The sequence below is a fragment of the Lutra lutra genome, chromosome 9, assembly GCF_902655055.1.
Source record: "Lutra lutra chromosome 9, mLutLut1.2, whole genome shotgun sequence".
Classification (NCBI taxonomy): domain Eukaryota; kingdom Metazoa; phylum Chordata; class Mammalia; order Carnivora; family Mustelidae; genus Lutra; species Lutra lutra.
The window spans coordinates 116,077,787-116,095,220 of NC_062286.1; the positions used below are offsets into that span (position 1 = coordinate 116,077,787).

The 17,434-nt window shown below is 52.5% G+C and overlaps 1 protein-coding gene across 4 annotated transcripts; it reads left to right on the plus strand.

The window, feature by feature from the left end:
- Positions 1 to 303: 303 nt before the first annotated feature.
- Positions 304 to 16,624, plus strand: SDCBP2 (syndecan binding protein 2). Of its 4 annotated transcripts, none has more exons than XM_047746216.1 (9): positions 304 to 415; positions 8,327 to 8,398; positions 9,059 to 9,113; positions 9,837 to 9,937; positions 13,472 to 13,630; positions 14,194 to 14,369; positions 14,447 to 14,618; positions 15,330 to 15,421; positions 15,634 to 16,624. In XM_047746216.1, exons 2-9 carry the CDS (start codon positions 8,345 to 8,347, stop codon positions 15,686 to 15,688), a joined length of 864 nt encoding a protein of 287 aa, XP_047602172.1. In that variant the 5' UTR covers positions 304 to 415; positions 8,327 to 8,344; the 3' UTR covers positions 15,689 to 16,624. The 4 variants fall into 4 exon arrangements, with proteins under 4 accessions (XP_047602172.1, XP_047602171.1, XP_047602173.1 ...); XM_047746215.1 differs by lacking the exon at positions 304 to 415 and adding an exon at positions 3,907 to 3,997; XM_047746217.1 differs by lacking the exon at positions 304 to 415 and adding an exon at positions 4,361 to 4,793.
- Positions 16,625 to 17,434: the final 810 nt, after the last annotated feature.

The window sequence follows — 17,434 nt, forward strand, 5'->3', positions numbered from 1 at the left end:
AAAAAATAAAAGGGGGGAAATGCTGGGTCACAAGTTATGGCCATTTTTTTAAGGTCCTGGATGCCCCCTCAAACTGTCCTCATGTTCAGCGGGACTGATGTCCAATCCAAATCTGACTTCCTCAAGGTCAAGAAGCCTTGGTTCCTACCCCTCTCACCAGCGGCAGCGGGCCCCTAACCCCACCTCCACATCTTGACTAAGGCCTGAACCCTCCTCTGGGCCCGGTGACTTGCTTTGTTTATACACGCACAGGGCCTTTACCTAGGTCCATCCAGGTGAGTCAGCTGACTGGGGGGTGGACACCACCCTTCCCAGAGCAGGAACCTGGCTGGGACAAGGGCCACCCGCTCCCAGGCAGGGGAACAGACTCTTGGCAGTAGCTGACAAAGGACGCCAGGCAGCACCCAGGTGGCAGGTAAGAGCTGGGGCCCGTACTGACCACCACTGAGGTCTGTGAGGTTTGTTCTTATGCCGATTGGCTGGTCCTGACCCCTCTGGAGGCTCCCAGGCCGTTTTCTTTCAAGGTGCCTCCGTCTGGGGGAACAGTGTGGACAGGGGTCTCCTTCTCTGACGCCTGCCCTGGGTCAGGTTTGAGGGCTGAGTGATCTTTATCCAGATATTATGGGGGCTGCAGGCTCCTTGTGACCTCCTGTGATAGGGCTCGGGACATGCGGCCCACATCCTGCTCATCGACAGGGGGCCTTTGGAAGGCCAGGCAGAGTGGACTTCCACAGGGAGCAGAGAGTATATGCCTCAGTTTCTGTTACTTATGTCTCCGCCTGCAACTGTTTCTACCCACTCCCTAAGTAAGCGGGAAGAAATCTGCTGGGGAACGGGGCCAGTGGCTTGGCCTCACTCAGACCTGGTTTCCTTGTGTGGACACTGGACACATCCCCACACATTCAGGGGCACTGGACAAACTAATGGAACTAAGGGGGACAGTCTGTGCCCCGCACACCACGGGGCCTCAGGAAATGGTGCTTCAGATGAGGCTGCTGTGCACGGGGGAGACGCACTGGGTCGTTGCACAGGGCAGTTGGAACTAACGGAAACAACTGTTTGTGTTTTTAGAATTTTTCTTTGTTTTACAGTCTTGATTTCCAAACTAATAACAATTCTCACACCACCATCACTACTCCCTGGGGCTCCCTGTGTCCACCCTTGCCCTGCTGGTCTGTATTCCCAATGTTAGCCAAAGGGGGCCTGTTAAAATATAAGTTGGATCAGGTCACTCTGCGGCTCAATGTTCTCCAGGGACTCCCCTCTCAGCAGAGTAAATGCCAAATGCTGGCCATGGCCCCCTGGGGACCTGGCCCACTCTCATCCTCTCCTACTTCCTCGACACTGGTCCCCCTCTGAACGCGACTCCAGTCTCACCAGCCAGATGGTCTCTGAACAAGAGGCACCCCCAACTCAGGGCTGCCGCAGTGGCCATGCCCTCAGCTTTGATGCTCTGCCCTACCCCTCTAGGCTTTTACACAAGTCCCTTGTCACTCCCGACCCGCAGTGAGGCCCTTGCAGACGTCTGGACACTCTACCCTTCACCTTGCTTTATCTTTCTCTCTGTGACTTGTGACAAGTGTGACACACCTCTCTGTCCAGCTAGAAAGAAACCCTCAAGGACGGATTTTCCTCTTGCTCACTGCCTCAGTACCTAGAACAGCACAAGGACTTAGGTATTCAGTAAATGTCCTGAATGAACAACTAATGATGACCGCACACCCTTTATGTGCTTGGTACTGTGCTAAGTGCCTTCCATATTTATCTTCTCTCTTTTTAAGAATCTTTAAATCTTCACAATAACTGTGATACAAGTACTGTTACCCATATCACAAAGGGAGATATGACACCCAAAAGGGACTTGTCCATGCTTGCTCTCACAAATTAGAGGCAGCAGCCTGAATCCAGTCCTGCCTGCCTCCCAGGTCTTGCTCCTGCTTTGCCTCTTAGGGCCCTGTACTGGAGAGCATCTGCATCCCCCAAAGATGTTCACAGCTTTCCTCCAGCAGGCAGTACAGCCCTGAGGAGGAGGAGAGGGTACATGCTGGTTGCCTAGCAACAGCCTCTTCCTTTCTAACTCACCACATCCCTGGGCTAATCTGGCCTTCCAGGAGCTATTCCTCTGACACTCTAACCCACGCTTCCCTCCCGCACACACTGTCTTCTGAAGGATGGATGAGTTGTCCACAGGAACAAGTAGGAGTCCCATAGTTTCAGCTCTTTGGAACAAGGTGTTCCAAGAGAGTGTTCTCATTCCAAAACCCAAAGGTGGGAGCGGACGACCCCTTTCAGCCCTGCTGATCTCCAAGGACCCGAATGCTGGATTGTTGTGGGTGGTATTACTGCTTTTATCAAAAAATACAGAAGTTCAGAGTTGGAAATTCTGTAAAGTGCAGGGAAAGGAAAATTCCTTTGAGAGAGATGGGTTACTTTCCTTTCACAGGAGCCAATTAATTGCAGGAAGCCAGCACTGAGCTGAGGAACTCTTTCATTGTCAGACTGTAGGAAACAGCCTTTTAATCCACCTCATTAGAGCAGTGGGGTTTTTTTTCCCCCTCCTTTCTAGGCCCAGAGTTTCTCTTCAAAGGACTTTTTTGGGGCTTTCTCTTCCCTCTGTGTCTTGCTTTCCCATTCCTTTAAGAAAGAGTAACTGGATTCCTGCCGTGCGCCAGACACTGGGCTCAGTACTGGGGAGGGAAACAGGCAAACAAAAACAGCACAGAGGAAATCCAATCCTAGAGAATGTAGAAGACCTTGCTCACAGAGGTGCTTAGTAAATATTAGCAGAATGAATGATGAATAGGTGAATATGCAGGTCTGGGATCTAGAGAAGGGAGGTTTGATTAATTCCGTGAGTGTGTGTGGGTGTGGGGATTTGGGGGGAAAGCTTAGAACTGAAGGAACAGGAATTCACCAGATGAACAAAGGGGAGGGAGAAGACGTGAATGGCATTCAAGACAGAGGGACAGGAACCTGAAAAGGCAGGGAGGCATGAACTAGGAGTGTGAGTTCTAGTGTCAGCAGGCAGGCTGGAATGAATGAAATGCAGGATGAAGTGTGGAAAAGTGAGGAGGTGTGACTCCAGATGGTAGGAGGAGTCAGGTCATGGACATCTGAATGCCAACTTGAAGTTTAGAGATTTATCCTGAGAACAAGAGCTCTGTAGGGCTTCAAGAGCAGGAGCTGAGGTTAACTCCCACATTTCTGGCTCAGACCAGGAGGTGGACTTGTTAGGACAGATGAAGAGGGGCAGCAATGCTAGGAAAAAAGGAGCTCAGTTTGAATAACCTGGGAGGTAGTAAAGATCTGGAGGGCAGCTGGACCCTTGGGTCTGGGCCTCCCTATCCCTGCAGTAGCACATTCCGCACCCACTTCCTTGAACCGTACCCCACCCCACCCCCCCCCCCCCCCCGCCTCCTTCCTTCCTACAAAAGCTTTTCCTGGTTGCCTTAGCCTTTTGTTGCCTTTTGCTTTAGCCTGCACCCCCTAAGCCAAACTGCCTGAATTCCTTTTAAGAGCAGTGGGTCTGATTCTAATGTGGGAAGTGATCTGCCTGGCCAAGCACAAAACCCCTACTCTGGGTGGCAGGGCTCAATCACTCAGCTACTCTGGGTGGGATCCCGGGGTGAACCTGCATAGAGTGGGGGCGGGGCACTTGCAGCTAAGCACCTGGTCAGAAGTCGGAGCCAGGCAAAAATACCTGGTGGGAGGGTCAGTGATGTCCCAACGGGCAGGAAATACTCGGGAACTGAAAGCGCTTAAGCCTTAGCGGGTGAGGGGGCTTCTATTCCAGCAACAGACTGCGGGGAGAGCAGGCATGTCTATACTCTCCTTTCCTCCCACAGCTGCCTTAGAAACTGAATCTTATCAGCCCTCAGGGAACGGATCACCTGCACCCTCTCTCCTCTGGAAGCCGTAAATGGTCCTCTGGAGTCAGGGACGTGGGGGGACACTCGCCCCTTTAAAGCTCGATTTGCTGCGCGCGGCCTCCAGTCGGGTAAAGAGGGGACAAGGGGCCCGATCGAGCCTTCCCGTCCCGTACTCTGCTGCTTTACCTGACTTTCTTTGTGGGTGCTGGCGCCAGCCACGGGCACCTGGAGAACGCGAGAGGCCGGGGGGATTCTAGCAATCCAGTTGCCAATCCAGTCGGCGAAGAAGTCGCCATTTTTCATCATGCTGCCGCAGGGCAACCTGGGAGCCACCGCTAGCGGCGCGCTGGCCTGGGTGGGTGGGACGCATGCGTTCTAGATGCCGCAGCGCGCCCTAGCGCCCTAGTGGAAACTCTGCGCAAGCGTCGTAGCCCCGAGCAACTGGAAGACGTCGCATCCCGCCGGGTTAGGAGCTAAGGGTGCGTCAGAATGGGAGAAGTTTAGAGAGTTTGAGCGGTGCGACGGATTTGGAAACTGAGGCCTGGGGTGAAGAACAGGCTGTAGCGACTCGTGGGGCTTTCCTCAGCTCCTCCTCCTCCTGCATGGACTTTGTGCCTGCTTGCGCAAAGCGAGAAGGTTGAGGCTGAGGGAGAAAGCGAGTTTGTCCCGAATGGTGGTTCCCAGTGGGTGAACCAGCCTGATGCTGGGTAGTTATTATTAACGCGAAACACTAGCAATGAAAGTAATTTATAGTAGGAGAACACGCTCTTCACTTTGCAAAAGCCGAAACAGGATTACACCAGATCGTATTTGTACCTAACTCAAAACGAGTACGTTTGGATTTAAGAGAAGACAGTATTCTACTGAACTCTGCCACAGTTTGTATTTGACGTCTCCAGTCAAAGGCTAAGTGTTTGTGTACAGGTGTGGAATTAGTATGACAGCCACGCACACGTGGGCGTGTTCTGGTGAGAAGTGTTGACACTGATTTCCCAAAATGGCGAACAAAACAAAGCATAACCTCCCTTGGTTAACCTGGTATTTACATGTCTGGATAACATACTGCATATTAAAACCAGGAAGTACCGTAGTTTTATATAAAACGGTACAAGCAGGCTTTATGCCCACATAAAGGTTTGGGAGGACAGTTTGTTGCTGTGACCGCTCTGCACGTTCCAGGAAGTCCAGATCTCTGTTTGCTCTTTCCTAAATGTTACTGATGTCCCCTCAGTCTCATGACACCCAAAAATGCCCACAGAAATTTCTAGTCTGTTCTTGGAAAACTACTGTTTTACTCAAATAACTTTTTTTTTTTTTTTTTTTTTTTTTTTTTTTTTTTTTTTTTTTTTTTTTTTGCCACCATGCATGCTTGCCATTGTGGGGAGGCGTAGAGTGTGGTGAACGGGACACAGCTCCTGCCTGCCCTTGTGAGGTGAGGGATCCGGTATAACAAAATACCCAGATGTCAATAATGTGATATGATAAATAGCTAGACAGTAGAGAGCACAAGTCAGGTTAGGAACACAAGAAGACCCAACCAACTAGCAGGGGGCCGTCCCACAGCCTGAAAAAGGCAACCCAAGAAATAGCATTTGAGCTAAACCTTCAAAGAGTGCCCCACAGGGAGGGGTGGTGTGCCAGAAGCAGATGGCCCAGGTGACTAGTCCTTGGTGCACAGTAGATACTCAAATGACTTGAGTGCACAGACGGATGATTGAACAAGGCACTAAGCATATTTGTTAACTGGGAGCCATTCCCCACTAAATCATACATGTTAAAAGGCAGGGGAATGCCTACTTCCTAATGCTACCCAGAGCCCGAAACTGAGTGGAGACTCACAGAAGGTGAAGGTGGTGAAGCTTCCAGATACAGAGAAAGTGTTGTGTGGTCCTGGCCTGGGAGTGATTTCTAGGAAGTGGATCTCTGGTTTTGCTCTCCCAGAGGGCAGCCACTAAAAATACAACTGCTGGGGTGCCTGAGTGGCTCAGTGGGTTAAGCCTCTGCCTTCAGCTCAGGTCATGATCTCAGTTCTGGGATCGAGTCTTGCATCGGACTCTCTGCTCGGCAGGGAGCCTGCTTCCCTCTCTCTCTCTCTCTCTGCTTGCCTCTCTGCCTACTTGTGCTCTCTCTCTGTCAAATAAATAAAAATAAAATCTTAAAAAAAAATACAACTGCTGTGCTGCTTCAGTGGTAGAAAAAGCGGGGCAGAGCTGACCTCTTATTTTCACATATACTCCTCATGCATCATCCTTGTAACAAGGCTTATTTTTGGCAGGTGGTACCTGCTGAGGACTGTCCCAAGAGAAAAATCTCCCAGAATGTGTGCACAGTGGGGAAAGTCACAGGCAGAGAAAGAGGTCTACTCTCCCTGCTGGTCTAAAGGAAGTCAGAGCCAGTCTCCCTCTCCCCCTGGGACAACCTCTGCCCTCTTGAGGTGATAATTTTTTTTTTTTTAATTTATTTGACAGACAGAGACCACAAGTAGGCAGAGAGGCAGGCAGAGAGAGAGGGAAGCAGGCTTCCTGCTGAGCAGAGAGCCCGACACGGGGCTCGATCCCAGGACCCTGAGATCATGACCTGAGCTGAAGGCAGAGGCTTTAACCCACTGAGCCACCCAGGTGCCCCTTGAAGTGATAATTTTCCCGCAAAGACCAGACTAGGGCAAGGATCTGGAGCTGCCTGCTTCCGGGAGCCAAGCAGGTGATGTAAGTTTCTGGCCAGGTACTTTGGAACTAGGAAAGCACAGGCAGCCCCATTGAAGAGACTGGCTGCAGCTCAGCCTGGACTGGGTGTCACTGTGCATGATTCCTGCTCTTGCAGTGCCAAATATTTTGACTTTTTTTTCAATACAAGTTAGAAGTGAAGAATTTTTTTTATTCCCAGGCTTTAAAATACTGGCACTAATTCAAATTTGAGAAAACAAAAAACAAGACTGAGAGGTGAGTGAAATACATTGGGAACTCTGGTCCTTGTTTCCATCCTGGGAAGGTGGAAGGACATCAGAGCAGGTGTACACAATAAAGGGGTCCCTAGGGTGGTCACAGGGAACTGACCTTACTGCACCAGGGGTGATGGGACTCCAGCCCTGCCCCGGTACAGATCCTCTGGGTATCACCCACTGAGTGGCCCACGGGGGCTAAGGTCATCCTTATCCATCATTGTTCCTTCTCTTTCCTCTGCACCTGCTGCCTTGATACCACCCCTCTACCCATGTACACCATTCCTTCTAACTTGCTATCAAGTTCCTCCTCACTCACATCCCACCCCTAGTCCCCACGCTGTGTGCAGACTTCCATCATCTTCCCACCCCTCCCCAGGCACTACAACATCCTCCAAAGGGTCTTGCCTCCTCTCTTGTTCTCCAGATGGTAGCCAATAAGCCCTTCTGCAGGAGCCTGCGATGTCTTACCCATCCTTAGAGCCCCCAGGGGCTCCCCTCTGCTCTCAGTGTCTAGCTCACTTTCCCTAAGGTGGCCCGCACAGACTTCTGATTCCTCCAGAGATTGGAACTGGTGGCTCACAGGCCAGATGCGGACAGGTTTTATTTGACCTTGCAGAATACTTCATACTTTCAAATTAGTGGACTACATGCAAAACCTAAGACAAGCAATTTAACAAGACCAGAGCTTTGCAAGAAGAGTGGAAGCCTAGGTTAAGATCAAGGCTGGAAATGGGTGGTATACAGTAGGAGCTCAAATACCCAGAAGTGAACAGGGGTGTGGGAGCTGGGGGAGGGGTTCTAAATGTCCTGCTGCTTCTCTGTTGTAATGAAGACCCCACCTACTTAACACTGGACTGACTTCTGTGTAGTTGGGGGATGATGCTGGACACACCCCTAACAAAGGCCGGGTATGCAGCAGATGCTCACTATGAACCTGCTGGATTTGGGTCTTGAGTGACCAGAACTTTTAAGCCTGTTTGAACTTTGAAAAAAAATTTTAAGATTTTACTTATTTGAGAGAGAGAGAGAGAGCACAAGCACGGGGAGCAGCAGGCAGAGGGAGAAGCAGCACCCCTCCCCCCACCCTCCATGGCTGAGCAGGGAGCCTGATGAGGGACTCAGTCCCAGGACCCTGGGATCATGATCTGAGCCAAAGGCAGACACTTAATCAGCTGAGCCACCCAGGCATCCCTCCATCTGGCCTTTGAAACATGGCAAGGAAGGACTTGATCCCTAGCTCTGCTCTTCCCGGCCAGCATGTCCTGGGTGGTCCCCTGGGTCCATGGTCTAAAGCCCAGAGTCAGCTGAACAGATGGGATGGAATTTTGCAAGGGTGGAGATGATGGGCTTGGGAATAAATCAGACTTGGGTTCAAACTCCACTCCCCCATTTCCAAAATGCAAAGGATACCTTCCTGATTTCTTTCTCATCCCGAGAGTCCTGAGTGGTACACATGGTGGGGGGAGGGAGACATCCACACTTCCTCTCACCCCTCCTCACCCTCTGTGCCCTGTAGGTGTTCCAAGGAGGCGCCATGTCCACCCTGTACCCATCTCTGGAGGACCTGAAGATGGACCAAGCTATTCAGGTAAGCCACTAGGCGTGTGTGAGCCTAGGTCCCCTCGTGGGGCCTTTGGGTTGCCCCAGGGTAAGTAAGGGAGGCTTGTCTTAGAAGGTGCTGGGTGCTGGGTCCCTGGGCATGCAGGTCACCCCTGCAGGACCTGCTGGTGGACAGACGTCCAGAGGCTAAGGCAGTGGAGTTAGAGCAGGAATGGTGAAGCCCAAACAGCTGCAGACGGGCCTCTCGAGCGTCCTAGCGCTTCCTCCATCCCAGTGCAGGTAGACTCCACTGTAGACAGGCTTCCAGAGTAAGTCCCATGGGCATGGCCTTTGGCCTGCTCATCCCCAGAAGCTCCTTCTTCCTTCCATCCACCTGTGGTTCCAGTGGATTTTGAGAATTTGGGACTTTTTGACCGAGAATTTCACTGGGAGGTAGGCCTCAGTGTTCTGGCTGCCTCAGGTAGTAAGTGGGTCATGACATTTGGTGGGTCGTAGGCTACGAGGAGAACCTTCCCCAGAAACGTGGACATGTACAGAGACCACATTTACACCTCCAGTGTTCATGGATACCCCACCTTAGGCCCGCCAGCATAACTAAGGCCCTGACTCCCAGCCTCAGGGAGCCCCAGGCTCCAAGGGTTCTGGGGGTCCTGGGCATAGCTGACCAGCGCTCCCCACCACTCCCCAGGCCCAGGCCAGAGCTGCATCCAGGATGCCTGCCCTGCCAGTCTCCCAGTCTTCAGGTGAGTGAGCCAGCGGGGGTGGGGTGCTCCTGACAGATAGTGACCTCTTGTGGCCACTTCCAAGCACTGTCTCTTGCCTGCCCCTGTGCTGTGGGCTTCCCGAACATTTGACCCTTAGCAGAACCCTTTGAGAGGCACCCTGAGAAAACTGGCTTAGTAAGAGCACTAAGTCCCCTGATCTGGAGCTACCTTCTGAGGCCAAGTGAGGAAACCAAGATGTTTGTGGTGGTCCCTCGAGTTGCTGGTGGCAGTCTGGATTCAGGTCCTGTGGTAGCTAACTTGACCTCAGACCCACTCTTTCCCTCCTTGCCATGCAGTTTCCTGGGAGCCGCCCTGGGGCAGACACCGGCCTCCTACAGCCCCTGCAGCCCCCCAGCCCCTGGATTTCCTAGGAGCCAGGGCCTCATGACCCCAGCACCGGCCCTGGGCTTGGTGTCAGATGTCTGCCTGGTGCCAAATAAAGTCTGTGGCGTTGAACACCAAAGTGGCACAGGAGGGATTCTGTGTCCCAGGCTGCTCCTGGGGAGACCCCTGCCCCTCAGCCCTTCTGAAGAGAGAACCCCCATCACCAGCGAGGGTTCCCTTGCATTCTCAGGAGTAAACAACACCCCCAGGCCCTGTTTCCTGATACAGATGGGTGAGCACATGGGAGCCAGGCAGGTGTGGCCAAGGTCACACCCCTGAATAACACCTTTCCTCTCCCTTCCATTCCCTTCCTGTCAGTTTTGTACCCAAGCCTGGCAGAATTGGAAAATTACATGGGTCTTTCCCTCTCCAGCCAAGAAGTCCAGCAGAACCTGCTTCAGATTCCAGAAGGTGCTACCGTAGGTATTTGTCTCTTGCCTAATGTGGGCACAGAATGTGCCAACTCCCCCTCCCTCTTGGTGTTGACTTATGAACAGACTGGACTCTCCTCTTCCCCAGCATGTCTGGGCTGTTTCTTGACGGCGCTTTTCATTTTGAGCCATCATTAAAAGGGCTGGGGTTTCCTGCAGACTTGGGCCACGGAGGACCCTGCCTGCTCTTTGGCCTCTGGCTTCAGGCAGCTGGATGCGAAGGGAAAGCGTTAAACCCGACCTAAGCCTGGAGGCTTCTAACGGAGGAGCTGCCCATGCCTTGACAACTGTTGCATGGACGGCAGAGCCGAGGCAGGGAGCAACTTGCCACCCAGCTCTGATCCCCGGGTGAAACAACTGTGCTTGCTTGACTCCGGCTCTCCAGAGTTCAGGGGAGCAAAAGAAATGTTCCCTCCTGAAAAGATGTTCGTTTAGAGCCCCCATCCCCACTCAAACGCCCTGCCTCCAGCATCTCCTTGGGCTGTTGGTCAGCGGGCTGGTTGGCCATCCTGTCCCCACACGGGTGAACATCGGTGGCAGAACCCAGCTGCAGGGTCTCATGAAGTGAGGCGGGCGAGGATGAGAACTGCCTCAGCCATGGGCCAATGAGGGGCTCACAGGAGAAAGTCAACCAGGATAGGGACGTGTGGGGCCCTGGGGTGCTGCTCCACAGTGACCCCCCCCCCCATAGTCATGCTGTGAAATACAGACAAGAAGCCAAGAAAGTCATGTGGTATATACCTCACTCAGAAGCCTTTGACTGAATCCCTTGTTCCAATAATGAGGACATGAGTGCCTTTCACCTGAATACTGATAAAAACATGACAGATGAATTCATTTTTATAATTAAAAACGTTATGCTTAACTTTTTATTTTTAAATAATCATAGATTCATGGGAAGTCACAAAGATAGTACAGAGCAGAGTACAGAAGACTGTACCCTCACCCAGCTTTCCCAGGGCTTATGGGGGAAGTGGTGGCGTAACTGTAGGATAAGGAAACCGGGCATTTTGCGTTGGTCCAATGAGTGTCTGTAGTTCTGTGTCACTTTGTCACTGCAAAGATAGACCCACGTAGGTACCAGTGCAACCAAGGCATGGATAATTTCGTCACCACAGAGGTCTCCCTCTGGCTGGTCCCTTGTGATCACGTGCACCCTCTCCCCCTGACCTTCCCTAACCCCCTGGCCACCACTAGCCTGTCTTCTGCCTCTGCTGTTGTGTTTCCGAATGTTACCTACATGGGATCATATAGTGTTTTCAGATGGGCTTTCTTCGCTCTTTCCAGATTGTTCACTATATTAGTAGCTCATCCCATTTTCTATATTTATTTGTTATTTGTTTATTTTTGTTTCATTTTATTTTAATTGCAGTATAGTTAACTACAGTGTAATAATGTTAGTTCAATACAATGCAGTGATCCTCGCTTGCATACATCACCCGGAGCTCATCGAGGCACATGTGTGCTTAGTCCCCCTCACCTGTTCTCCCCACCTCCCACCCCCTCCACTAGCTCATCCCACTGTGTTATTAATATTCCGTGGTATGGATGTACAGAGGTTTGTTTAACCCATTGAGGGTCATTTTAGTTGTTTCCAGTTTGGGGCCATTACAAACTAAGTTATTATGGGTCTTTGTGTATAGTTTTTTGGTACCGATGTAAGTTTTCATTTCTCCGGGATAAATGTCCAGGAGTGCAGTTGCTAGGTTGTAAGATAAATGCATGTTTTAAATTTTTAAAAGATACTGGCAAACTCTTTTAAGAGTGGCTCTACCATGTTATTTTCCTGCCGCAACACCTGCAGCTCCAGTTCCTCCCCATCCTTGCCAGCTTCTCTTTAACGTTTGCCGTTATGATGGGTGCGGAGTGATGTCTCTTCACGGGCTGAGTCTGCATTTCCCCAGTGGCTGGTGATGCTCAGCATCCTGTCATGTGCTGTTTGCCAGCTGTAAATTCTCCTCAGTAAAATGCTCTTCATACATTTTGTTCATTTTCTCAATGGATAGTTTTTTGAAAAAAAAAAAGTTTTTTTTTTTTTTTAAGATTTTATTTATTTATGACAGAGAGAGGGAACACAAGCAGGGGGAGCTGGAGAAGGAGAAGCAGGCTTCCCGCTGAGCAGGGAGCCTGATGTGGGACTCGATTCTAGGACCCTGGGATCATGACCTGAGCTGAAGGCAGATGCTTAATGACTAAGCCATCCAGAGCCCCTTAAGTCAAGTTTTTAGAGTTCTTTACTCTAGAGTCCTTAGATAAGTTGCTTGTAAAAATTTTCTCCCAAGTATGAGCAAAATTTTTAGTTGTGATGAGGTTCAATTCATGGATCTTTTTCTTTTGTGGATGGAGCTTTGCTGGCCTGTCTAAAGACATTTACACCAAGCGTCAGATCCTGAAGATTTTCTCCCTTATTTTCATCTAAAACCATTATAGTTCTATGTTTTACATTTTTTGAAAGATTTTATTTATTTTAGAGAGAGAGAGAGACAGAGCAAGGAGAGGGAGAACAGAGGGAGAGGGAGAGAATCTCCAGCCAACCCCGTTGCAGGTCTTGATTCCAGGACCCTGAGATCATGACCTGAGCCGAAGGTAGAGGTTTAACCTACTGAGCCACCCAGGCTCCCCTACATTTAATCTTCATATCAGTTTGAGGACAGTTGAGGGCTTCACTATGTTTTTGTAATCCATGAATAGAAAATACCTTTCCATTTATTTAGATCTTCTTTGATATCTTTTATCAGTCATTTTTTGGTTTTTGTTTTCAGTATACAATTCCTACATATGGTTTTTTAGACCTACTCCTATTTTTTATTTTTGAGTGATTATAGTTGGTAGTGTACTTTTAATTTCGGTTTCCATGTGCGTGCTGTTAGTGTATAAAAAGTACAGTTGGTTTTTGTGTATTGATCTTGTATCCTGTGACCTTGCTGCACTCGCTTAATAGTTTTAGGAGTTTATAGATTCCTTGGAATTTCCTGTTAGATTATCACATCATCTTCAAATATTTCTTTTCCAATCCATATGCCTTTTATTTCCTTTTCGTGCCATATTGCTCTGGCTAGTTATTCCAGTACCGTTTTTAATAGTAGTGGTGAGAGTGACATCCTGACTTGTTCTGGGCTTTAGGCGGGGGTAAGGCATTCATTTTTATACTTCTTGCTAACATTTTTTTTTCAAGGCAAAAATCAAGTCCTTTTTCCCCCTGATTGCTCCTCATTTGCTGAAAAATTTTGTTGTATTTTTAGTTGGATTTTAAAATGGTCTTCTCCTGATCCCAATGTGCCTTGCAAAATGAGGGTCCCTTTTCCGTATACCCATCCTCTCTCCGTCCTCATTTTCCTGGCCGTTTTTCAGGGGCAGCACAGACTTTGATGCCCCCTAGTGGCTTCATGGAGTCATGTCCCCTAGCAGCCACTGCAGAGAAGAGTGTAGTTTGGGGATGGGATAGGGCCCAGGGACTACATTCTTCTTTCTCCACCCTGATGAGGCCCCAGAGGCCAGCTAACCCCACCCTGGTGTCTGCAGACAGTGAGCTCTGGCCCCTCACTGGGCCAGCTGGTGGCACCACTGTCTGGGAACAGCCTTGGCACACGGCATGCGGAGATCAAGCCTGGGGTACGTGAGATCCATCTGTGCAAGGACGAGCATGGCAAGACAGGGCTGCGGCTGAAGGCCATTGACCAGGTAGGGCTGGGGGTTGGGCAGGAGAGGTGGGGGCATCCCCCCCATGCATCCGCCACCAGTCTGGGAGGGGGCAAAGTGGGCCTAGTCCACAGTAAGGAAGGTGCAGAGCAGGCAGGGGAGCCGAGGCCTACCAAACCTCAGGCTCAGGTTCCTCCTCTCAACCTCCATCCCCCAAAGCCTCAGGGCTGGTGGTGGGTTCTAGCAGCAGGGACCCTCTACCTACTCCCTTCTGGGTTCCTACTGCTCCTTCCCCCCTCCCCTCCATCAGAGGATTCTGGGTTCCAGGCAGCTGTCTGTAGACAGGGGAAGCCAGGGGGGCTAATGCCATCGTAAGAAGCAAGGCAGTCCAGGGACTGGGGGAACAGCCTCCAGCTAGAGTTGAAAGCCTGACTCAACTGCTCCCTGGCTATGTGGCCTGGAATGTTTCCTCCCCAGGCAAATGGGGTAACCCCTGTCCTGCCTGCACAGAGCTGTAGTTCCTAGACCATCAGGAGAACAGCGGCAGGAGGGGCCTGGGCTCAGAGTGGGCTGCACAGCTGACGTCAGGGTCCTTCCTCCTCCAGGGGCTCTTTGTGCAGCTGGTGAAGGCCCACAGCCCTGCGTCTCTCGTGGGGCTACGCTTCGGGGATCAGATCCTGCAGGTTGACGGGCGTGACTGTGCCGGGTGGAGCACGGACAGAGCCCACCGGGTGCTGAAGAGGGCGTCGGCCGAGAAGATCATCATGGTCGTTCGGGACAGGTGGGTAGCCAGGCCCCCAGCCTCCCTCTCTGCCTCCAGCCACGTCCCTGGCTCAGCTCACTGTCTCTTCCCACCAGGCCCTTCCAGCGGACTGTCACCATGCACAAGGACAGCATGGGCCACATTGGCTTTGTCCTCAAGAAGGGAAAGGTGGCCTCTGTGGTCAAAGGGAGTTCGGCGGCCCACAACGGGCTCCTCACCAACCACGCCGTGTGTGAGGTGAACGGGCAGAACGTCATTGGGCTGAAGGTAGGCCAGTGGGAGCTGCATGGGCTGAGAGCTGGCTGCACGGAGGGAAGGTTCGTGCCTGCGGGTGGGCTGCTGTCCCTCTCCAAGCCTGAGGTCCCTCCTCCTCCAGTTGCTGTGAGGGTTCTCTAAGATGAGGGAGGTAGAGCTCTGAGCACAGGGCCAAGCCCGTGGGAAATGCTCAGTAAATACAAGCTATTGCCTGGCAGCCAGAGGAGCGGTGGGGTCAGAGGAGCAGTGGGGTGGGGGTGAGGGCGAGCACTGCCAGGACAGGGTGCCTGGGGAGGGGGCTGCTGGCTGCGCAGATACCTCCCTCCTCCCTCCTCCCTCCCCGATGATACTGGCTCACATTCCCCATAATAATAAGATTTTAGACCAGTGGCTGGGTCGTGCACCTGACGGCCCCCACAGCAGGGTAACTTTTCTTGTGCTTTGGGGCCAGAGCCTGCGTGTGACTGACTCCCACACACTGGCCTTTGTGGGTGGGGAGCGTGCTCATCTTTACTGCAGAGACCTGACCTGGTCAGGGGCCTTACATTCTTGCTCAACCAAGTCTTCTCCTTTGGTGTTTGCCTGGGACCCTCACCTGATGGCAGCAGGGTCCTTTAGCCAGGGCCTTGCTGACCCCCCTCCTGCCCCCCCCCCCCCCCACTGCAGAGGGGCCTCAGAGTCACCCCTGGCCGCAGGGTGACTGCTCACTCACCTCCTCCCCAGGACAAAGAGGTCACAGAGATTCTGGCCATGGCCGGGAATGTTGTCACCTTGACCGTTATCCCCACCGTGATCTACGAGCACATGGTCAAAAAGTAAGGCTGTCCCCCTCACCTCCCCACCTCCCCCCAACAAAGCCAGGAGGGAGGCTGATCAGCGTCCTCCCTTCCCCGCAGCTGATGGCTCACAGTGTGAGCCCTGAGAGTCTTAGAAATGGAAATGAAGGCCCTGTGGGGGATGCCCGGGCTGGCTGGGAGGAGGGGCACCTCCTGCCAGTTTTGGCGACTGTCCCTGTTGCTGTATCTAGGTTGTCCCCCACCCTGCTGCACCACACCATGGACCACTCGATTCCAGCCGTCTGAAGCCAGGAGAGAGAAGCTCAGCCGTCCTAGCCTCCCACCCTCCTGCAGGAAAGGGCGAGTCCTAGATGCTGGGGGAGGCCGGCTGTCAGGCCAGGGCTGTCCTGAGGGGGCACCTTCCGGGTGGGCAGCCACTGAGGCACAGGCCCCCTCAGGGCCTCCGGCTGGGAGCTGCACAGGGTCCCATAGGCAGTGACTCCCTGTGCCGGTTGAAATGCGGGGCACGTAGGCAGGCTGGCCAAACACTTCTTAAAGTTGCCACTGGGTCCCTTGTAAGATTTTTGCTGCCTCTACCAGCAAAACAGTTTCACATTTTGAGAGAACACAACTTCATTCTTTAATTTTTTTTTTCTCTTGGCTTGCTGTGTGTCACAAACTGTACATAGTACCACTGCTTTTGAATAGATGGGATTTTAAATACAAGCCCTCTTCAAAAGTAATTGAAAATTCCAGAATCCTTGGCCCCATGACATGCCAGGCCTGGTTTTCTTCTAAGCAGAGGTGACACGTGGTCTCTGAGAGCAGAGATTTGGCCAGTCCTGAGGTGGCAGTGACTGGAGAGGGGGAGCCGTGTGGGATTCCGGAGGAGGGACACTGGCCTCAGAGCACCCCTGCTCGGTCTGCTTCCACATCTGTGGAGCGGATAGGAAGCCCACTTCAGGGGTGCCGGAGGGCCTGCGGTGCACTGGAAGGCCCAGCAGGGCTGACCCTTGCGGGGGGGGGGGGGCAGGGGAGGCCCTTCTAGATCCTAGATCCTTTGTGGGACCCAGGACGGGAGTGACTGTCTCATGCTGCGATAGGCACACGGCGGTGCTGAGCCAGCACGCGGCTCTCTGGTTCCCTCCACCTCAGAAGGGAGCTCTTTCCCCTCAGCCCTTCCCTGTGTGTCCACTGTGCCTCCCAGCTTGGCAGGGATGGTTTGAGCCCCTTGTATCCCTCCTCGGGGGTGCGGGCAGGTAAACATGGTGTAAAGAAAACAGGCCAAGGGGCTTGCTGTGTTTTCATGCTTTAATTCAGAGCTGTCTGCTGCGGGTACAACTCTGTCTGAACAGGACAAAGGAGACAAAATGAAGACCCTCGCCACCTCCCCCTTTCCCATACCCCCTGACTTCTCCATCAAGGGGATGGCTGAATGGGAGAGTGTGCTGTGACTTGTTGGTACTGTCCCCCTGGGTCAGAGCAGGGGGTCAGGAGTTCCCCGGGCTCAGGCCGTCGGTAGGCCCCAGAACATCAGCGGGGCTGCCCCTCCCCAGGCACTGTCAGACGCCCCGTTGCTAACAGTGCCTGGGAAGCCTGGTCAGTGAAAAGCTAAGTTCTCCCCTTGGGAGATGCTCAGAATAAACTCCGCAGGAGGCCAGCTCTGTGTGCAGAGTCCCAGCCCATGCTTTGATTCCTGCCTGAGCCCAGAGCCAGAGGAGCAGCAGGAAGGCCCAGACCCAGGCTCTACGACTGAGCAGAAGCCACTTCCGGCCCCCCGGGCTCCAAGGGACCAGCAGTTCAGCAGGTGCTTCCTGGGGAAATGTCCTGTGGGAGGCAATCAGCTCCAGCCCGAGGCCAGACGGTGGAGGGAGGCCCCCCCCCCCGCCCCCTGATGATTTCTGCTCCAGGAGCTGAGGGCAGGAGGCAAGGCCAGAGCCCAGCAGGAGGAGATATGAAGCAAGAAGGAAAAAGGGGAGCTTTGGAGGAGGAGCACTGGAGGGGGGCAGTCCCCTGGCCTTGGCCTTGCCCTCCTGCCCCACACTCAGTGCC

What these genes read in the sequence shown, in the direction of transcription:
- SDCBP2 (XM_047746215.1), top strand. Translation starts at nt 3,920, where the DNA reads ATGGTCCTCTGGAGTCAGGGACGTGGGGGGACACTCGCCCCTTTAAAG. An exon ending in AGATTCCAGAAGGTGCTACC is followed by an intron (nt 9,938 to 13,471) that starts GTAGGTATTTGT and finishes TGGTGTCTGCAG; the next exon opens with ACAGTGAGCTCTGGCCCCTC. An exon ending in TACGAGCACATGGTCAAAAA is followed by an intron (nt 15,422 to 15,633) that starts GTAAGGCTGTCC and finishes TGCTGTATCTAG; the next exon opens with GTTGTCCCCCACCCTGCTGC.